Below are 21,469 nucleotides of genomic sequence, written 5' to 3'. Positions count from 1 at the left end.
ATTGTTGATAGTGGTGTGTTGAAGTCTCCCACTACATATGTGTTTTCTCTGATGTCTGTTTTCAGAGAGGACAACAGTTGTCTGATATATTTTGGTGCTCTTTCGTTTGGTGAGTATATGTTAATGAGTGTTATTTCTTCTTGAAGTATTGTCCCCTTAATCATAATGTAGTGACCATTGGGGTCTCTTTTTATTTTTTTGAGTTTGAAGTCTGTTTTATCTGATATAAGTATAGCTGTTCCTGCTTTCTTTTTTGGCCCATTTGCTTGTAGGATTGTTTTCCATCCTTTGACTTTGAGCCTATTTTTATCTTTTGTAGCTAAATGTGTTTCCTGGAGACAGCAAAAGGTTGGGTTTTGTTTCTTAATCCAGGCTGCAACTCTGTGTCTTTTTATTGAAGAGTTTAGTCCATTTACATTTAGAGTTAATATTGATATGTTAGCATCTGTATTTGCCATTATGTTTGTCTTTCCTTTGATTTTATTTATTTATTCTTTTAATAACTTTTTTTTTTTTTTTTGGTCTTCTTTCGTTGTTATTCGTCCCTCTGAGGTTCTGGCTTTAGGATTCCTTGTAGTATTTTTTGGAGTGGGGGTTTAGTCGCAATGAAATTCCGGAGTTTCTCTTTGTCTGGGAAGGTCCATATTCTTTCTTCATGGAGGAAAGAGAGCTTTGCGGGATAGAGTATTCTTGGTTGGCATCTGTTTTCTTGGAGTCTGTTGACTATGTCCCTCCACTCTCTCCTTGCCCGTAGTGTTTCTTCAGAGAAGTCTGATGTCAGCCTGATTGGTTTTCCTTTGAATGTTATCTGTTTCTTCCCTCTTGTCAGCTTCATTATTTTTCCTTGTCCTGGATTCTTGGGAGCTTTACTATTATGTGTCTTGCTGTGTTTTTCCTTTCGTCGTGGAAGTTTGGTGTTCTTCTTGCTTCTTGTATATCAATTTTCAGCTCCTTCTTCTCATTTGGGAAGTTCTCTTCAATTATATCCATGAATATTTCTCTGTTCCTACATCTCTCTCCTCTCCTTCTGGAATTCCTATAACTCTTATATTTCCTTTCCTCATGGAGTCAGATAGTTCCCGAAGTCTTTCTTCATTCTTTTCCTTCGTACTTCTTTCCTTTTCTGTTTTGGTTCTTTTTATTTCTGTGTCTTCAAGATTACTTATTCGTTCTTCCATTTCATCTATTCTGCTTTCATTGCTTTCCCAGAGTTCTTTAGTTCCTCCATTAATTCTTTGATCTCCTGCATTTCTCTTACTTCCCTCTTTAGTGACTCAATTTCCTTCTTCTGATCTATCACTTTTTTAATCATGGCAATTTTAAATTCTCTTTCTGGAAGGCTCAGAAGTTCTTCCAAGTTGCTGTCGTTGCAATCTGGGGAGTGGTTTTCTTTTTGTGGTGTGCTTCTTTCCTGAGGAGTTTTTAGGTTGCGTGTGGTTCTTCTACTCCCTACTGTCTGTTTTCTAATTTGTCGTATGCGTTGGGACACTGTGTTGCTCGGACTGACTGACATCTTGGGTGAACTTCTCCGCTCCCCTCTGGCTCTTCCAGGAGCCATCTCTGTCTTCTGGGGGAGCTTTCTGCTGGTTTTAGGCAGTTTTTACTGAAGAAATGTCCCTGTTCTCAAATGGCGAAGCGGGATGCAGTCCCTGCGCCTCGGGTTTCAGGCACACTCTTCTGCGCACCCGGTCTGCCCCGGACGTGGGTGCCTGCTCCCTCTGTGGGCTCAGACTGCTGGTCGGAAGGGGCCTGGCGTGGAATAACTTCCCGGCTGGCCACTGGGTCCTCCAGAAACCTTCTGCCCTTTTCAAGCAGTCTTAAGACTGTCTGTTTTATAGGGTGTTAGTGACTTTTTTTTTTCCTGGTCGCTAGGTGGCGCCAGAGATCTCTCCTATTGTCCTTGGGGGGCTGTTTTTCGCCTCCCCCCACCCCGTGGGACAGAGAACAGAGCGGGAATGGTAGGGTACACCTCAACAGCTTTGGGGTGCTGTGTCTGCCTTGTGCCCCACCGTCGTGGAGAAACCACGCCCCGAATTTTCGTGCCCCGGGTCTCAGTTCAAAGCCCTCAGTTCCAGGACGCGGGCTGTAGCCCAGTTCAGTGGCGCGGGAATGGCGCCTTTTGCGCAGCTCCCGTGCCTGGGCGCCTGGTTCCTGCTCACTCAGGGAGGGACCTTCACCTCAGTGAGGACCTCCGTGCGTCTCCCCGCAAGCCTAGGTCGTCTCCCGCAAGCCTAGGTCGCAGGCGCGGGGACCTGGGCAGCCGCGATCCAGGTCTGCACTTGCTTTTCAAGCGCGCCGAGCGCGCCGCGTTTCCGCGCAGCTTACCGGCAGCCCGGGCTGTGTGCGCGTCTCCCGGGGTCTTTGTTCTTCTCTAATGGCGCCCGGAGCCGTTCGCTCACCGCCGCGGCGGATCCTGCAGGGTTCGCCTCAGCTCCCGTTCACGGGTGTGGTGGCTGCAATAGTTCCTTTCCACTCACAGTCCCGCTTGCTGCGTCGTTTGTTCTTGTGGGCCGTTTTGGTTTGTTGTTTCCTCCTCTCTGCCGGTCGGAGAGTGCCGCCTCTGTGGGCGGGGGAGGGGAGCAGGTTCTGCGCTTCCCTCCCTTCTAGTCCTCTTTTATGGCCACTTTCTTCTTCGGGCAGTTCGCTGGCGTCACCCGTTTATCTTCCGTGTCCCACTTCTCACTGGGACCTGCCGCTTTTCCTCCCTATTCACTTTTTTTAATGGAAGATCTTACTCGCAGCGTCTCCTCGCCGCCATGTTGCTCCGCCCCCTCCCAATTTTTTACTAGCGATATTCTTATGTGAATGCGGAGGGAGACTCCACTCCATCTACACACCATGGTCAGATCACTTTTGGCTAACAGGACTTTTAGTTGGGTAGGTTCCTGGCCCTGTGCTTGTGATTGGAGGACCTAGATAGCAGTTGACCCTAAAGCCTGGATATATGCATGTCCTGGCTGGTTGGGGTTTGCAGCCATCCCCTCATCTATAGTTTATTTGTACCCACTAATTTACATGAGGATGAAGTATTGAGACTACTTCTTCCCTTTGCCCCTCCACCTATTAGATCAGTTCTGCCACTTCTTCGTGTCTGTTTCCTCCGATGTAAAAAGGGAATGGTAATAATCAGACCTACTTAGAGGGTTCTGCAAATGAAATGACTTAGAGCATGTAAAATACATTCTGCTAATACAGAGCACATAATGACTGGCAGCTATTTCTAGTAAACAACACACCCAGAAGCAGTTGTTCTTGCATGGTAGGAGGGGATCTTCCTGGGTAAGCCAGCAAAGATGTAGGTGGAAGTCCGCATACACGGACCACTGAAGCAGGTCCCTGTCCCTGGAGGGCTCTGAAGTCACTTTCTTATAGCAATGCCAGTGACATGATGCTTTTCTGATGTTGTTGTAGCAGCAACCCTCGAAACAATCAAGACTAACTGATGGGAGCAAGGAGACTTAAATGGCACCAGCTCAGACCCATTGGGACCAGCAGCTTAGTGTGAGGGTGTGCTTCTGATGAGATTGTAGCCACTGACAATCAGGAGGGGTTCATTTCAGCACCTTGGTGGACTTGAATCTACTTGGGGAAGGAGAACCTTTTAAAGTCAAAACAGTGGGCACTCAAAGAAGTGAAACTTGGGGTTGTGAACATATACAACCTACTCCACATATTCTCAGTCTTATGAAATTGTTTTCAAAACCTTGTTTTCATTACATCATTTTGTTGCTCAAATTTATAATGCTTTGTACTATCCGATGAAACCCTAATTATCACTTTCTTTTCCCCATTCAACCTTTTGATACCAGTTACCTATACCTGATGTCACTATTTCCTTATCTTACAATCCAACAACCCAGTTTCTTCCATCCTTACAAAAACAAGAGTCACTAGGGCCAGATCTTAGACCTAAACTGGATTTCCCCATGACATTCCACATTAAATCATTCCTTCTTTCCAAGACTCCCCCTTAGCATCACACTCTTTAATTTCTTCTGACATCTTTTAGATTTGTTTCTGATTTTGCTTTTCTTTCTCTTCCTTGAAATATTGGAATTTCATCAAACTCAGCCCCCACCCACCTCCCAACTATCATAAACTGATGGTCACATCTAATTCCTTGGTACGTGCTAATGGATACATGCTGATGGCTTCTGGATGTATATTTCAGTTCAGATTCTACTTCTGAACCCCAGGCCCAGATAATTAGTTATACATAAGACCCTACCATTTTTATGACTTGGAAATAATGAAAACTGAATTTATCATCTTCCTTATAAATATGTTCCTCATTTTATCTTTCCCCTCTTATCAAATGACTCTTCCATTTTATCCTTTTCAAGATAGAAACCTGGACATCATCTTGAGCCCACTTTCTCTCTCCCTCACAAGCTTACCTTTTACATCTGTTTCATCAACTCCTCTGACACAGCTCAACCTGGGTGACCATAATCTCTGCCTAGAAAAATGCAAATCTCATAACTGTTTTTTTTTTTGTGTGTGTGTGTGTGTGTGTGTAAGTATTCTATTGGTTAGGGTTATTCAGAGAAATAGAACCAATAGCATATATATGTATATATATACTATATATAACCAATAGCATATATATGTGTGTATATATATGTGTATATATTTGCTGTATACACACACACACATATTTAGAGGGCTAGCTAGCTAGACAGATAAGATTTATTATGGGAATTGACTCATATGATGGAGACTGATAAGTCCCACATATCCTCTCTGAATGCTGGAAAACCAGGAAAGCCAGTGTTATAATTTAGTCTGAGTCTGAAGGAACTGAGAACTGTGGAAGAACCTAGTATATGTTCCTGAGTCTGTGGGACCAAGAACCAGGAGCTCTGACCTAGGAGGACAGGAGAAGATGGATAATATGGCTCATGAAAAAAGCAAGAGAATTTGCTTTTCTCCACCTCCTTTATGGTTCAGACCCTCAGGGGATTGGATTATACTCTTCGCTCTCCCACATTGGGTAGGATGAATCTTCTTTACTCAGTCTGCTGATTCAAATGCTAATCTCTTTGGGGGCCTCCCCTGTGGCACAGTGGTTGAGGGCTGGGTTGTGAAGTTGCCAGCAGCCTCTGCAGCGCAGGTTCGATCCCCGGCTGCTCCCCGGCCACCGGAGGAGGGTCCCACATGGTGCACAGACCTCTCCTGCCGCCCGCTGCTCCCCTCAGCAGTGTACTTCAGTCCTTCTGCCTGCTCTGCTCCCCGCTCTGACTCTGGTGGATTCTCTCACACTCCTGCGCTTCTGACTGTACCCAGTGCTTGTATGAATAAATAAATAAATAAATAAATAAATAAATAAATAAATAAATAAATGCTAATCTCTTTGGTAAACATCCTCATGGACACACTAGAAATGTTTTATCAGCTATCTGGGCATTATTTAGTCCAGCAGAGATGACACATAAAATTAACCATCATAACAAATGGTCACTCTCTTCAGTGCAATCCTTACACTGTAGATTGGGTAAGAACTTGAAAATCCTAAACAGATTATGACTTCCTACTTAAAAAATTTCAGTGACTTCCCATTGTATTTCTGATGAAGTACAAAGCACTGGTCGTGATGTGCTGATCATCTGCCTGGTTCCTCTCATGCCCATTCTGTACTTTCTCTATGCTCTGCTTTATATTGCAGGAAGGATGTTCCATCAGGTTCCATTTCTCAGGTTCTACCTTATCAGTCAACTTTTAGTTGGGTCCAGCAAATGCCAGTGGGAGTTAGGAGGCTTGAAGGTTAGGGCATTTCTCATGTCTCCTCTGCTTCAGGCTATAGCTCTTCCAGTACTCCAGTTCTCTCATTGTATAGATTTGCTGAGGATCCATCCACTACCAGTTGCGCCAGTTCCTGTGCTTCCAAAAGGACATACTCAGTTGACCCTCAGATCCTAGGACTCTAAGTATTTACTTACCATTGCTAATCTCTGGTGAGAGCTAATGACTACTTTTATGTAATACTTATATATATTTACTTAGTCCTCTCCTTGATACATTCCATGTAGATCAAATTTGTCCATATAGTCATCCTTGGGAATCCACGGGGGATTGATTGGTTTCAGGACTCCTGTGGATGTCAAAATCTGCAGAGGCTCAAATCCTTTATATAAAAGATTATTTGCATATAATCTATACACATCTTCCTATATACTTCAAATCATTTCTAGATTACTTATAACTAATAGAATATAAATGCTATGTAAGCAGTTGTTATACTGTGATGTTTTGTGGATAATGACAAGAATAACAAGTATGTTCATGGTCAGCCCTAGATACATAGTACATATTTTCAGTCCATAGCTGGTTGAACCTATGGATGCAGAACCTGCAGGTATGAAGGGCTGATTCTACTCTTGTTCACATAGTTTGTACGCTTCCTGATTTTGTGCTTGCTTGTTCTATCACTACTGAGAGAAGTGTGCTAAAACCTCCACCTATGATTTTAGATTTGTTCACTACTAATTGTAGTTTTGTTTATTTTTACTTTATATATTTTTGATGACAATTTTTTGGGTACAAATCTAGAATTTTGATATATTCCTGGTGACTAAAAAAAACCCTTAGTGACATTTGTCTCCTAACTCTTTGGAAAATTTCTTCTTGCTGGTTTCGCCCTAACCACCAACTGCTATAGTACTCATGGGCTCAGTGCCCAGACTTCTTTACTCTATCTTCACTTACTCTGTAGGTGAATTCATGCAGTTCTGTGATTTAAATACCATTTATAATTTGCTGATGCCCTCCTTCTCACCCCTCCAAGTTTTATCTCTAGTTTGTTCTCTCCCCTGAACTCCGGATTCATACTCACCTGCAAACTTATAATCTCTCTTTGGATGCCTCATAGACAGGTCCAATTTTGGATATTAAAAGTTGAGTTCCTGATCTTCTTAGAAAAATTAACTCATCTGCTGTCCTTTAGTTGTTCATGCAAAAACCTTGAAACCATCCTTGTTTCCCTCTCTCTTCTTTCCCTCCCTTTATTTCCTTGCTCATATCCTATATCTAAACACTCAGCATAATATCTTGGCTTTACCTTCCACATATAGCTGGGATTTAATCACTTGTCACAACATTATAATTATTTAGAGTTGAGGTGCTGGGGATGAGTCAGATCCATGAGCCTTTGCTCAGGGATGAGTCTTGCCCCTCTGCTGCTGAATGAGGCAGCTATTCCACCTTCTCTGTACTTACATTTCCCATTGTTTCAGAGATTCTGTCTTTCTCTGGTCTAGAATTTTTTTTTTCTAGTTTCTCTCATTAGATAATTGTTCCTCTGAGCAGTTCTGCTACTAACACTCACTCTGTTCTCTGTGACCAAGTTCTCATTTCATCTGGCATTTGGGTTCCTGGCATTGGATGGGAGCAATGACTGCCTGTTTTGTCTAAAACAGTTCAGGGACCCCTCCAAAGGATGGGATGAAAGCATAAAAAAGTCCTTTGGGAATAATTGGAATTGGGCAATCATTACCTGCATGAACATTTTTCATAGTTTCAAAGGCAAGCAATATAAAACAGACAATTTTTTCTTATGCCCCCCCTTGTTTAGAATATTAGAGAATTACATTAATTGAAGATTTCAAAAATAAATTTATATATTCCATGCAGTACCAGCCTATTATATATTCTGTGATGAATTAAAGATGACTGAAAATTCTTTATACTCTTCCCAGAGAAGGTCTATTTGCCTTCCCCTGACTCTACACTGAATTGCGATGTCTTTGGACCATAATGGAGTATGATGAAAGTGTTGCTCTGCCAGTTCTGGACCTTGTCTTTAAGAGCACTGCCAGCTTCTGTACTGGTTTTGTAGAGCCCAAAGCTGCCATAGGCAAACTTGGGATACTCAGAGGCCATCCTACTGGGAAAAGTCTAAGTCATTTGTAGAGATCCAGGAGGATCTAGATGTGTACAGATGCTATGTGTGTGTGTGTGTGTGTTTGTGTAAGGTGGAAGGGGAGAGAGATACCAAGGAGCACAGATCTACCACATTTGGGCATGGAGGGAAAACTGGGAAGTAGAACATCCAGACTCAGTCACCTAAGCTGATATCATGTGGATCAGAGACAAGCCACCCACATTTCTGAAGCTCAAGAGTGTAAGCAAAATGGAAAGATTGTTTTAAGTCACTAAGCTTTGGAAGTTTTTATGCAGCAATGGAGAACCCAAACAGACTTTCATTGAAGTCTTTGTGATTCATTACCTGTGTGCCCCTGGCTTTCTCTGTATCACTTTGAACAACTGTAGAGGTATTTTTCCTTGAAAGCCATTAAGTGTGCAATAACATTATTTTCTGTATATGTTCTGCCTTTCTTACCACTTGCTGACTTTTTGTTTCATATACTCTTTGATTTGCATTTTATCTCTGTGAGGGCAAAGGACTCCTTGCATTCTTACCAGGACCTTTCACACATAAGCACCCAGAAAATGATTGTTTTGTTTAAAGATATGTTGGGGGGTAATGCTGAAGGATGACTGGGGAAGAGAATGGCTCATCCTTTCGCACAGGCTGTGATGCCTTCTGTTCTCTAGCAACTGCAGAAAATCATGTGATTTGTGTTATCTATTGTTTTTGTCACCTCAGCCAGACTTCATATGTTCCAAGAATAGGGATTAAGATGAATTTGGGTTCTATATCATATTTGGCACATGACTGGCTGGGCTTATGAAATCTATTCAGCATATAGTTGCCTGATGAACAGAGATGTTGCATTATCATAATAAAAATAAGCAGCCAGAGCAACCCTTACAGGAGAGTTATTTTTGAGGGAGAAGGGTGCAAAGCAGCTTGCATGCTACTGGGAGTGTCAAAGGCCCAAGAAAGGGAGCGAACTTGTACACAATATGAGATAGAACATGTGTTCAAGTACCAGCAGAATAATATGTTGGGATCATTGACTTGAACACAGTCCCAGGGGGAAGTGATGATAAGAGAGAGATTCACTTAGAGTTTGGTAAAGCAGAGGGCTTTAGCTAAGTGGTTCCTGGATAATAGGGAAGCCAAAATATTTGTAGAAGTGTTTACCTAAAGCTTATTGAGTACTTGCTAGAATAAGCAAATGTAGAACTTGTCAAGACTTCTAACTTGGACAGGCAGAAAATATTTCTCTAGCATCTCTATGAATTAGAAATTTATATCCGCAGGGCAAAGATAACTATAAATGGATACTACTCAGTGTGGTCTGAGACTTAGCTATATATATTCCCATTTTGCCCTCTGTTATCTCCAAACACACACACACGGCCTGGAAATGTAGACTTTCCTTTGTACACCAACGTTAGCATGCAAAAATTCCTGGGGGTGTAAAAATAAGGCATTGCCCATTATTCACTACTCACATCTTCAGGAAGTTGGTTCTTATGGATTTGGCTAAAGCTAGGCTTGGAGAGGCCCAGAAATCAAAGCAAGGCAGTGGCAGTGAGGGGTATGCAGAAGTGTTATTCTGGGCAGTCCTATTTTGAGGACTAAAGAGAACCATAGGATGGGATTAGATCTCCACGCCTTGAAAGCTGGAAAAAACTTAGAATTTATATGATCAGGGAATTACTTGCTGAAAATGGTGATTTTTGTAAGATTGCTCTTGAGCACCTTGAGCCTGGCACATAGTAGGTACTGAATAAATACTTGTTAAATGAATTAGAAGGAGAAAGGATTGACAGTAGGAAGGGGGTTGCAGAATCCAGATAAAGGAAAAGAACTCTCCTAATCACTGATACTTCATCTGTCAAAAATCACCATACCACAGGGTGACAGGAATTATTGGGCAGCTGCCATGTGTTACTATAGTTTTCTATGAAAATTTCTGTAGAATTTAATGTTCTGGGAAATGACTTAATTCCTCTATCGTAATGAGAAACTTTAGGGAAGCACTGTTTTGTCTTTAAATCTCACTTAAACTTGGCATGGTACTATATCCTCATCAGCATCCACTGAATGAATACAATGTGAGCTCTCACAACCTCAGTGAATAATTGAGAAAGTTTACTTGTGATGATGTTTCAGGAGCTGATGAGCTGGACAATTGGATAAGAGGGTAGCTGTGAGCTGGTGATTTTAATCCTTGTCGTGTAGACTGTTTCTAGTGACTGCAGTGTCTCTCTTTAAGATGTCAGTTTGGTTAACATTTCAGCACCTGCTATATTCTGGCAGTGACTGGTTTTGAGAATTTAAATCCTGAAAAATACCAACAGGAGACACCACAGGAAGATGACTGTTGCAGAAAGGATTTAGTAATCCTAAATTGTTTGAGTGTTGTTAGGATTCTTGATTTTGAGTTACTTGGTGGAAAGGGGCACAGCAGTCGGTAATAGGATGCTGACTCAGGAGAGGCAGGAGTTAAATAGCATTCTGTGCCCCATTTAATAAAGTGTGTTAGAGCCAGTGCCACAAATTTGATTTGAACAATTTCTATTTTTCCCAGTAAAGATGTTATTACAGGTCAATCATTTCCATAAGTGAGAGCACATTTCTGGTGTATACTACACTGACAGATGGCTAGAAGACCTTCTCTTTCATGATCCCAGGCAGGATAAAAAGGCAATTTACTATCTATAGGACTGTGGGTACACTGGTAATGGAAGAGAATCATTCTTATACAAATAACTCTGTGTTTGAATCTGAACTATCAAATGAATCTGAGCTATAGCCAAATCAATTTGATAAACCATCAGAATATGATTGTACTGGCTCCAGCCTGCAAAGGCAATGCATTAAATTTTCCCCACAGGAAACTATTTCCCAAGGAAACAGCAATTGCTCGATTGCTTAAAAAAAAAAAAAAAAAAAGCAAACTTGAGTGAGTTCAGAAGAATTTCAGGTGAAACTGAGATGGCTGCTGATGTTCAAGGTCAAGGCTCATGAGGGCGAAATCAGGATGCTGGGCTACTCCTGGGAAATTTGACAGAGCTTGTCTGTGTGCCCCTGGCTTCCTCCAAGACTATGTGTTCTTGCAATGGCACATCTTGCCCTCGCAGCCTTGGGGATACAGAGGCTCCCTGCTTTTCACACAACTAAAAATTTTGCCTTCAGGAAAGGAGTTATCATTGGTTTGGGTGTCTTCTCAAGTCCCTTGGAGTCCCTTGCATGTATCTACTGGGGACAAAGAACTGAGGCTGTCAGAGGAGAAGATTCATCAGTTAGTTCATAGAGGAGATATTTTAGAGTCATGGTGAAGCTTCCCAGTTGCCAGCATGGTTCTAGGACTGTTCTCAGTGTGGTTTCTGTACCACAACATCAGCTTCATTGGGGAATTGTTAGAGCTCTCAGGCCCACCCTGACATACTCCAAACCGGGAGTTAGGATCAACTATCTAGGATTTTACAAGCATAGTAGGTGCTTTTGATGCATCATCAATTTTAGCATCACTGCTGAAGGGCAGTTGTGAAGCACACACAGTTGAGGTCATTCATAGCTGAGTTCTGCTCTGGGAACTGACCTTCGCTCACTCACCCAGGAATAGGCTCCTCCCCAGGGACAGCCTCCACCCAGTGACTGCTGATGAAGAGGCATGGCCCCTTCGCTTCATTCAATACAACATTGAAGGATTATCTTAACTATATAGCTCCGCATGGGAACAACTGAGGTTTACCACTAACCCTGATTCTACTTCCATCACGCATCCTTCACAAACTCCAAGAGCACTCTCTAGAAAACCACCTGCATGCAGATACCCAAATCATAGTCTTACTTTGGTGGTGGGGGAGGCTCTGATCCAAGGTGCAATCACACCCCTACCCTGAGCAGCATCGACTGCTGACTGAGCAGTCTGTGTACCCTCCAGCTCTTACCCATTAACCCAGAGCTCCCAGGTGGGCTGGTCCTCTGCACATACCTAAACAAGTAGCTCTTCAGATCAGGGTTTAGCTGGGTTTTGCTGCATCAGGTTGCAGAAGTGGGGTTGGGAAAGGACATAGAATCAAAGGTCAGCAAACAGGGGCTGGAAGGACACCCATGGACTAAACTGAAACCCTCAAAAGGGAGCCTTGATGTTAAGGTGATCAATCCCATTGGCCCTTAAGGGAGGACAAAGAGACTAGTAATTATAGATCGGGCTTTTGGCTAGGATCTTGCACATATATCCTCAATGCACTGAGAGCAAAACATGAAGAAATGTATTATCACTTTCTCTCCTTCTAAGCCATAGCAAGTATTTCATAATTCCTTCAGATTTTCTGTAAATTTTGTTCACTTTATTCTGGCCTGATATGATCCTGTGGCAAAAAGAGTGAAAATGGGCCTGCCACTCGAGGACCCTACAGAACGGCTCGTGATGGTGACATCTCTCTGACACAGCTTTCCTGGCAGGGCTGGCGAGGAGATCCATGTTTGTGACCCCATGACACTCTGCGACATGCAGTGCCTTGGCCTGGGACTTCCTTACACAACTGCAGGAGATGTTCTATGCTCTATTTTGGTTAACAGTCAATTGCAGGGATCTATTCAATAACTTTCAGATGTTTGATTAGACATTTCACTATGTTGAGTATGATAATATGATGGCACCACAGGAGACTTAGATTCTGGTCTAGCTCTGAGCTTACGAGGGGTGAGCTTCAGCAGGTCACTTACTATTTCTGGTGCTGCTTTTGTCAGCTGGATGAGCTAGTTGGGGATCCTGTCCAATTTGAACATTCTTGGTAGCAGACAGTGGCAAAGGTACCTATTATTGATGATGAAGGTTATGTTGTTAATGCTTAATTGATTAATAACCAATGAATAGGGCAGCTGGTACAGGTCACATATGGAAACCTACACCATCACAGATAGATCCTGTCATAACAGATGGTGGTACCTAATCAGGAACATTTAAAACCCTTAGGGCTTTTAGCTAAGTGAAATAGACAAATGGCTGTCCTGGTAGTTAAAAAACATCCAAAGCACTTTCTTGAAGTCCATTTGTGGAACATTAACTCAATATTAAAAGTTCCAAGTTCTTGTGTATTTGAGCACATGGCAGGACGCCCAGCTCTCTTCATGGTGATGCTATGTCCTTCCTGGTGCTTCGCAGCACACTCTCTCACCTGATATATGTTGAACTGACTCCACCTTACAAAAATACAAACTTTCTTTTGTTCCCTGTACTATATTAGCATGTAGCACAATGGTGGTGCTTCTATTTAATGAGTAACTATACAAAAATAAGTATATGTTAACATATATATGTTAACATATATAAAATATATACGTATATACACTTATACACCTATATGATAATGTTAAGCCCCAAACAATATTATAAAATAGGTATTTAAGTTTTTGCCATATTTTAGGTGAGGAGATTGAGGCTTAGTAGGAGAAGAACTGTAACTATTTATTAAAAGTTAGTGATTATTGTTGTTACTTTATTGAAAATCAAAATGTGGCTCAGCCCTATATTACCCCTATGTCTTTGTGGATGACACATAAGAATCGAGCAGCATTGCCAGCCCAAAGTTTCTCAGAATTGGTGAAGGTTGATTCAATTTATTCACACTGAGCTCTTGCACATGACAATAAGGGAAGCTACTCACAGAATGACTGGTCCAGAGGCTCCCTGGAAAACATCATTAGGCAGTTCTTCCAAATGATTGTTATCACTTAGATTCCTGGGGATGGAGTTGTGGAAGGAAGGGAAACAAAAAGCCACATAAACATTGCTGGTCCAAGAGCTGTTTCCCTCTAAATGGCCTGGAAGAATGGTCAGGGCTACTTACAGCTCATCTAGCTGGGTTCCATTGAATGCACAGTTGTGTATTTCTTGAATCCCGTTTTTATTCAGCCATCTGAAATAAAAGGCCCATTAAAAAACCAATAATGTCAGATGCAAACAATACAGGGGTTTCATAATTGGAAGCACTGGGGCAGAGTCAGATAGCACAAGTTAGTGGCATAAATAAAATGCCACCCTGAAGGCTCTGGGACAGGCGTGGGAGGGAGATTGATTTATCACTGCGTAACCTTTTGTACCTTTTGGGGTTTGCAGGTTTGCAGCATGTGTTACCTATTCAGAAAAATTAATGCAGTTTAATTTTGAAAAATACTTAGGCATAGCTTTGGGTCCCGTCAGGTCTTTGCACACAGCATTTGTGTGCAGGGACCATACCACTGCAGGGAGCAGTTGAAGATTTTTCCCATCCTGAAGGACAGAAGTCATACAATTATTGAATAAGTGTTTCTAAGAGAGACCATTTGGCATCACCTGTTCGAAGGCGTTAGGCCTCTCACCCACACTCACCCACAGCAGTAGGCCTGGCTGTCATCAAAAAGTGATTGAATTAAGCTGTCAGACCACCTGAACATCTCCTGTGACCTATATGGAACTGGTTACTGGAGGTTTGTGAGGGTGGCTCTGGGTTAAGCTAGCAAGGAGGAGAAATCAATTACAGAGACTGTGGGCCGTGGCAGGGAAGGTAGTGGGGACAGCATGGGAGTGTACTCTGGGGGCAGTGGGCCTTGACATGAAACAGTCATCCTGACTGTGCAGAGAAAGCCAGTGAGCGGGGCTGCCTGAACCCAGGAAACCAAGGACACCCTGGGCTGACAGCTCTGCACGACTGTGTTATTGGATAGATCTGAAAACAGAAATAGAAATCCAAGGTCGGGAGAGCTTAGCCCAAAGAGCTGCTGACCACCTGCTCTGATTTGCTGTCAGGTTTCTGACCTGTCAGGCTTGTAGGTTCACAAGTAACACTATTCAAAATGCTGACCTAGAGGAACTCCTGTGTGCTCAGGACTCTTTCCCCTGTTGCAGTGGGTAGCTAGAAAATGCTTACAATCACAGGATGTGACTGTAATGTTCTTTTTGTTCTTCTTCTGGAAAGCCAGTTAGTTAAAAATCCATAAAGAGCTAGGTAAACCTTTTAAAACATTAGCAGCCAACTGGTGGCTTCTGATGGCCAAGAAGTAGCTCTGTGCTCCGTGTCCCTCAGTCTGACATTTGCCGTTGAATAAGCCCCTCCCAGGAACATGCAGCCTCCTGGTTTCCTTGTCAACTTGTACCTGATAGTGAAGTTTCTCAAGAGCTGCCCCTAACCTGTGAGATGTGCCTCTCTGGGAGAATAGGGATCAAAAACAGAAGGCAGCAAACTTTTCCTAAATGGCCAAGTAGTAAAATTTAGGTATTGTGGGCAGAGGTAAAACTGATGATACCACATAGGTACTTAGAACACAATTGCACAAACTTGTTAGTGGCCAAATTAAAAATCTAACAATTGAGAATTTAAGTAATATTGGTCTACTGTTTAAAACAACTTAACTCCTTTTCTTTATTGGAGGAAGGGTTAGCATTTTACTTAAGTACTTAAATAGGTTCAATATTTGTGTCCCGAAACAAAATAATCATTTGAAAAAAGTGGTCCTTTCTTATCAGGCAAATTTGGCCTAGGGGGAGTAGTTGGCTGATCCTTAATACAACTGGTATACAAATACATGCCTATTTTTCTGTAGGCTAGACAATTAATATTTTCGTGTTTTTTTTTTTTTTTTTTTAAAGATTTATTTATTTATTTATACAAGCACTGGGTACAGTCAGAAACACGGGAGGGTGAGAGAATTCACCAGAGCTGGGAGCAGAACAGGCAGACAGATGGAGGACACTGCTGAGGGGAGCAGTGGGCGTGGCAGGAGAGGTCTGTCATGCCATGTGGGACCCTCGCCTGGAGGCCTGGAATCAAATCGATGCTGCAGAGGCTGCGGGCAGCTTCGCAGCTCAGCGCTCAACCGCTGTGCCACCGGGGAGGCCCAGATAATTAATATTTTCTATACATAGATGTTAACCATGATTAAATAAAATTTAGGCTAATTTAAAATAATTGCTGTTTTCAAAGTAATGCTTTCTCTTTATAATTTTCTTAATTAACAGATACCATCATATGGGGAAGGGACTCCAGCTTTTGATGTTGACAATAGATCATTACATAAAAAGCTGTCCAGAACTCCTGTCCTGGGATTTATATCAGCGGAAGGGTCTCTTAAACTAACAAAGAGTACTTAAAATTATTAAGTACACTCATACTTTCTTTTTCTTTTCTTTTTTTTTTTTTGTGGGACCCTCGCCTAGTGGCCGGGGATCAAACTGATGCTGCAGAGGCTGCGGGCAGCCTCACAACCCAGCGCTCAACCACTGTGCCACCAGGGGAGGCCCCACTCCTACTTTCTTAAGAGGAGTGCCAAATTGCTGGGCTGTTTATATATATACTTAGATTTATAGTATATTTTTTAGATATATTGATATATATATATATCTCAATTTATTTAAGGCCTCAAGGACTTGACAAATGCCAATACACAAGAAAGCTTTTTCAGTCATCAGTGCCACTTCTTTTCCTGAGTGCACCTGGACATCCCCAGTGGGAGAAAGTGTCCTGCATCCAGACACGGCGCACACACTAGGAAACTTGGAATAATTGGAGACTTAAGCTGTGTTGAGTATGGATCTTCTGATTCTATTATCTATGGATTAAGCGCCCATCTGATGCAAGAAAAACAGATGTTGTTCTCAGAAATGTGAATTTATCCTTTAGAAACATGTCTGAGGAATGTTGACTCTTAAGGAAGCTCCTCTTTAGGAGAGGATGTTCACGGACCACATGGGGTCCGTGAACAAAAGAGTTGGTGAAGAACAGCTATGATCTGTACATCTGCCTCGTAGGTTTGAGTTGGCAAGGCTTTGTCGTGAGTTCTTTGCCAAATTCTTTCATCCACTTGTGGAGAGTTTAGACCAGAGAGGAGTCAGGTGCCTTGCCTTCTGTCTGGACAAAACAGGTGTGTGTCAGCATGCAAAACTGGGTATATTAGCACATTCCTACTTAATTGTATATTTTTTATAAAAATGTTCTGTTAATTTTGCCAGAGGACACATATTTGTAGAGTAAGATTGAAAGCCCCCAAATCCCTGTACAAGCGACCATATCTAGCATTAATGCCCTCCCTCTGTCACATAGTCCAGGAGTCCTTTTACTGTTATGCTTGTGTTACAGCCTACAGTCTGAGGCTGGGATCACCCAGGTGCTCACCATTTCCCAAAAGCTTCTTTTATTTTATTTTTAATCCTCTTAAATTTTGATTATTCTATTTCCTCTGCTTGCCCTTTGCCAAGGCTCTGGTTAAATCCTGCTCATCTTTAAAGTCCATCTTGGACACACTGCCCTTCTCCCTCTGTCCCTTAACTCTTCCTTCAATTCTTACATTGTAGGCTAGTGAGAATAAGTCATTTCTCCTTTGTTCTCAGAAGAGTTGCTTTCATTTTGCATCATTCATTCTACTTATATTTTAATTCATTTCTTTTACTTTTCCATTCTCTCCTACCCCCATACCTCCATCAACTCATTCCAAAACACACACACACACACACTCTCTCTCTCTCTCTCTCTCTCTCTCTCTCTCCAAATATGAGCATATTAAGTGAAAGAATTAGGTATTACCTATGAGTTTTTTTTTTTAAAGATTTATTTATTTATACAAGAACTGGGGTATAGGCCAAATGTGCAGGAGGGTGAGAGGATTCACCAGAGACAGAGCAGGGAACAGAACAGGCAGACTGATGAAATATGCTGCTTGAGGTGAGCAGCGGGCGAGACAGGAGAGGTCTGCTGCGCCATGTGAGACCCTCACCAACCAGCCGGGATTGAACCGATACTGCAGAGGCTGCAGACAACTTCACAGCGTGGCGCTCAACTGCCTGCACCACCAGGCGAGGCCCATACCTATGAGTTTTATCCTACTACTGTGTCCTCTGAATACATGCCTTTGATTCGATTTTTCCCTTTGCATATCCAATTTCTTTACTACTAGTCTCTTTCAAACCATCTCCACGGTTCCTTGTAATTATTTTACATCAAATACCATGCTGCGCTTTATTTTCACTATGTTCTCATCTGTCTATTATTCCTCTCCTCTCTCTTTTATTTTTGCTACAGCTTGGCCTCTGAATCATATTAATTTTTGGAAAGGACTAAACTTTTTACACATTGGCATATTAAAACACACATGTATTTCTAAAACCACAATAACTTGTGAAATAGAGAAAATACTTTCCTGACAGATTATAAGTTCCCCGAATATAATTCTATACACCTAACTTCTATGGACCCCACTTGGGTAGTTCCCAGTGTCCCGTTTCTTGACCATCCTGGGAAGTGGGCTAAACTGCCCTAAAAAATTAGAAGGTAGTTCATTGGCAATGCAGAGTGCATTTAAAAAACTTTCCCAAAAGTCAGAGGGAGTAACTCAAGCTCATTAAAAAACACGAGTGTGCCAAGAAAATGAGAAGTCATCTCGTGCTCAGCATGGCACTGAGCAGGAGCTGCCTGCATGGTTCGGAGGGGATAGCTATGTCTTCCCGATTCAGCCTTCTTCTTTGTCTTTTTCTTTGGGCAACAAAAGCTTTGCCAGGCAATAACTAGCTTTACTGATGCATGAGTTATTCTGTCCTTCGGAACAGATGTTGCATCACAGGAGACCATCATTCAAAGAGCAATTTTAAATACTTGAAATGCACCACGGAATCATAAATTATTAACATGACTCCATGTTGAGATTCTGAAATGTAAAGATGGGAAATGAGAGGAAAAACACAGAACCAGAGAGAAATTTAAATGGTGAAGTGCCAAAGTAACCCAAACAAACGACTATCCCATCATGAGAAAGAGCTTGTTAAATGAAAAACTGAATGTTACTCCATTGCATTTTCTTTCTTTACTTACAGAATCATACTTTCAAAACTCAGTCCCACAAAAGAATTTCCTTCAACTGTGTGGATGTTTATGTTATCTTGAATATCTCTAAAAGAAAGTGCAGACAAATTAGATATTTATATCGGCTCCACTCACGTAACTCTCCCACATTTAGTTTATTTGCTTTGATGGAGTCTTTAGCTGTGACGCTTGAATAGTTATTTTTCTGAAGGATAACGACTTCCAAGTTTGGGAGAAGAATGGCATCTAATTTATATTTTGCATATCAGCTCTTAAAAATGGAAGTATAGACATTCAGCCTGCTCTCCCAAAAAGTCTTGCTAGCTAATTTCACTGTCAGGATTCTCTCTACTGTGTTCATTATTATTCTTGCTCCACGCTGGTGTCTACTCTTATAAACAGGACACTTGAGATGAACTTTCACCTCCACCACAAACTTCTCTATCCTCTCAGCTGTAGCTTCATCTTCCTCTCATCTCAATCCCTTTTTCATAGTTCATTTTCTTCCTCTGGTTCTGAGTCCCGCCCCCCCCCCGCCACAAATTTCATCATTGATTTATCTCTTTCCTGAATGAAAGGATAGAGAAATTCTTATTTCTCTGTCTGTGTCCCTCATCCTTCTATCAAGCTTCTCTTGTATTTGCTATACTACATAAATGTAGAAGAGGTAACTGGTTGGAGCAATTTGAGAAATTCTGGAGAGTCTTTATTTTTCTTTCGCTCCCATGGTTCCTCCTCCTTGAACTTCTCATACTTCTCCTCAACCTCTTCCTTTCAGGTCTGGTCACATTCTTACAATCTCACTATTGAAAATAAACTGGCCATTATATATCCATTGCTGTTTTTCCTCCTTTTTCAAAATACACCTTGGAGAAAGGCAAACACATCATGTCAGTAATACTTTAGAGCAAATTTGTTTTCAGGTGGCTTCTTCATGCCTAGGGCAGTATGGGAATCTTAGAGGGGGAGAGGATAGAGTCGTATAGGTCAGGGGGAGTTATGGGAGAAGGTAAATAAGGCATTAAATAATGAAGAAATGAGAGGCTTCTTGATTTGCTACAAACTGGCTCTTTTGACAACGGTTGTACTGAGCTGAGCAGTCTGCTGACTTCCTCCAAATTGAGGTTAGTTGGCCTTCAGGTAAAACCAAGGGCACTTGCTGTTTTCCCTCCTACATCTGCTCACCCAGAGCAACACATTTGGACAATGTGGACCAAACAATGCACATTACAGCCCCAGAGGCTATAGACAGCTATTGAGTAAAGATTTGGCAACTGCTCAAGGAAAGACTTACAGTAGAACCTTCTGGAGAGATTGAATCTTGTGAACAGCTGGCAAGTGCTTAATGCCTGTGTTGGATATTAACCTAGAGAGAAAGACAAAACAAAAGCGAGGAAAAAATGAAGCTGGCTATTTTAACAATTGTAGCATTTAAGCTTTCCAAATTCAAAATATTAATTTAAGCTATCAGTAAAATTTATCAGAAAATCCCCCAATGTAACCTGAATCATGTTTATGTTTTCTATTTTAAGGCTCTAAGCAGGGTCTAATAAATAATTGCTTTATACATGGGCTAGTATACTACCATGCACACTTTTTTATGTTTGATCAATTAACATCCAAAAGCAACTTGCAACTAGAATATCTCCTGTTTCTAACCTCTCTCTACTCCTTGGAGAACTTCCCTCTTCCTAATCCAAGGGAAGAGGGAAGAATCGTGTTGGAATTAGAGCCTGATTCCATGCCCTTTGACCCAAGAATGCATATGGGATCTAAGCTGAGTTAATCAGACTCTCCCTTGAGAAGAGGTTGGAGGTTGTTTAGAACTGAATCCACTGATGCCATGACCCTTAAGAGATGGTCCATAAATTTATATAGCTGAAATCTCCAGAACTATGTTGAGTCTTTCTGATGTTGGATTCCCCAGGATGCAGAGCCAAAAATGAAGGTTGATCTACAGGTAGTATACTCAATAATTTGAGTTCAGAGAGCTTGGGATGGAGAAAATGAAATAGGGAAGAAGAAAAACTAATAAATACAAGGAGTTACTGAATTAGCCACCACTACTGGTGGCTGGTCCTTAATGTCAAGGGCTTGATTTAGGGGATTTTCAAATATGGATCCCAGAACTGTTGATCTAAATGGAGGAGCATTTATCTGTAAGCTATTGTTTTTTATTGGTCAAATGTGTCCCCTCCTTGATGCTAACTTTCCACTTCTGGCTGGTACATTTGTAAGTGCCGAGGGAGTGTCTGCTGAGCACTTCTTCCAATGGTGTAGAAAACACCCCACAGAAGGCAGTAAGAGCTGTATAAGACCAGGCTAGGTGCATCCCAGTTGCACTTGAATTCAGCTGGTTGAAATTTGGGTGGAATTGGATGCCACAACAGTGGTGAAGAAGATTTTCAAGTGGCAGATGAGAGTTCTTTTCATTTCTCCAGCATTTCTGTCACTCCTATGAGTTACTCAGAATCCATCCACTATCTTCACAGTTTCCTTCACTTTCTGTGCGTTGCTTACCTAAGCCAGACTTGATCTTGGTTGCTTGCAGTCTAAAGAAACTTCACTGGTATGCTTAACATTGGGAAGGACTGTAAACCATTTTTGGGTATATGATTCTCTAGTGGACTTTGGTGGCTTTTTTCTCTGCCTCAATATTCAGAGAGCAAGAGGATTCTACCTGTTTCCATTTGTTTTCCAATGATCCATATAAAACCTATCTTGGTCAACTCTTCTTTTGATTACTTCAAAAGACCCCGTGATGGTCTTAGTTTTT

The 21,469-nt window shown here is 41.8% G+C and overlaps 1 protein-coding gene across 2 annotated transcripts in view; it reads right to left on the bottom strand.

Annotated features, from left to right (window-relative positions):
- FSHR (follicle stimulating hormone receptor) overlaps positions 1 to 21,469 on the bottom strand; it is a 161,413-nt gene that overhangs the window by 9,966 nt on the left and 129,978 nt on the right. The window contains exons 5-8 of one of the 2 annotated variants that reach the window (XM_037528083.2): positions 19,988 to 20,059; positions 18,703 to 18,780; positions 13,714 to 13,782; positions 13,531 to 13,605 (exon numbers count right to left, since the gene is read on the bottom strand). In XM_037528083.2, the coding sequence (XP_037383980.1) occupies positions 13,531 to 13,605; positions 13,714 to 13,782; positions 18,703 to 18,780; positions 19,988 to 20,059 (294 nt within the window). The remainder of the gene's footprint in view (positions 1 to 13,530; positions 13,606 to 13,713; positions 13,783 to 18,702; positions 18,781 to 19,987; positions 20,060 to 21,469) is intronic. The other variant, XM_037528084.2, reaches the window with a different exon arrangement.

The sequence above is a fragment of the Talpa occidentalis genome, unplaced genomic scaffold (genome assembly GCF_014898055.3).
Source record: "Talpa occidentalis isolate TD23 unplaced genomic scaffold, MPIMG_talOcc4v2.1 talOcc4.5, whole genome shotgun sequence".
Taxonomy (NCBI): Eukaryota; Metazoa; Chordata; class Mammalia; order Eulipotyphla; family Talpidae; genus Talpa; species Talpa occidentalis.
Note: the sequence above shows the minus strand (reverse complement) of the source record. Positions and strands in the feature narration are given on the sequence as shown.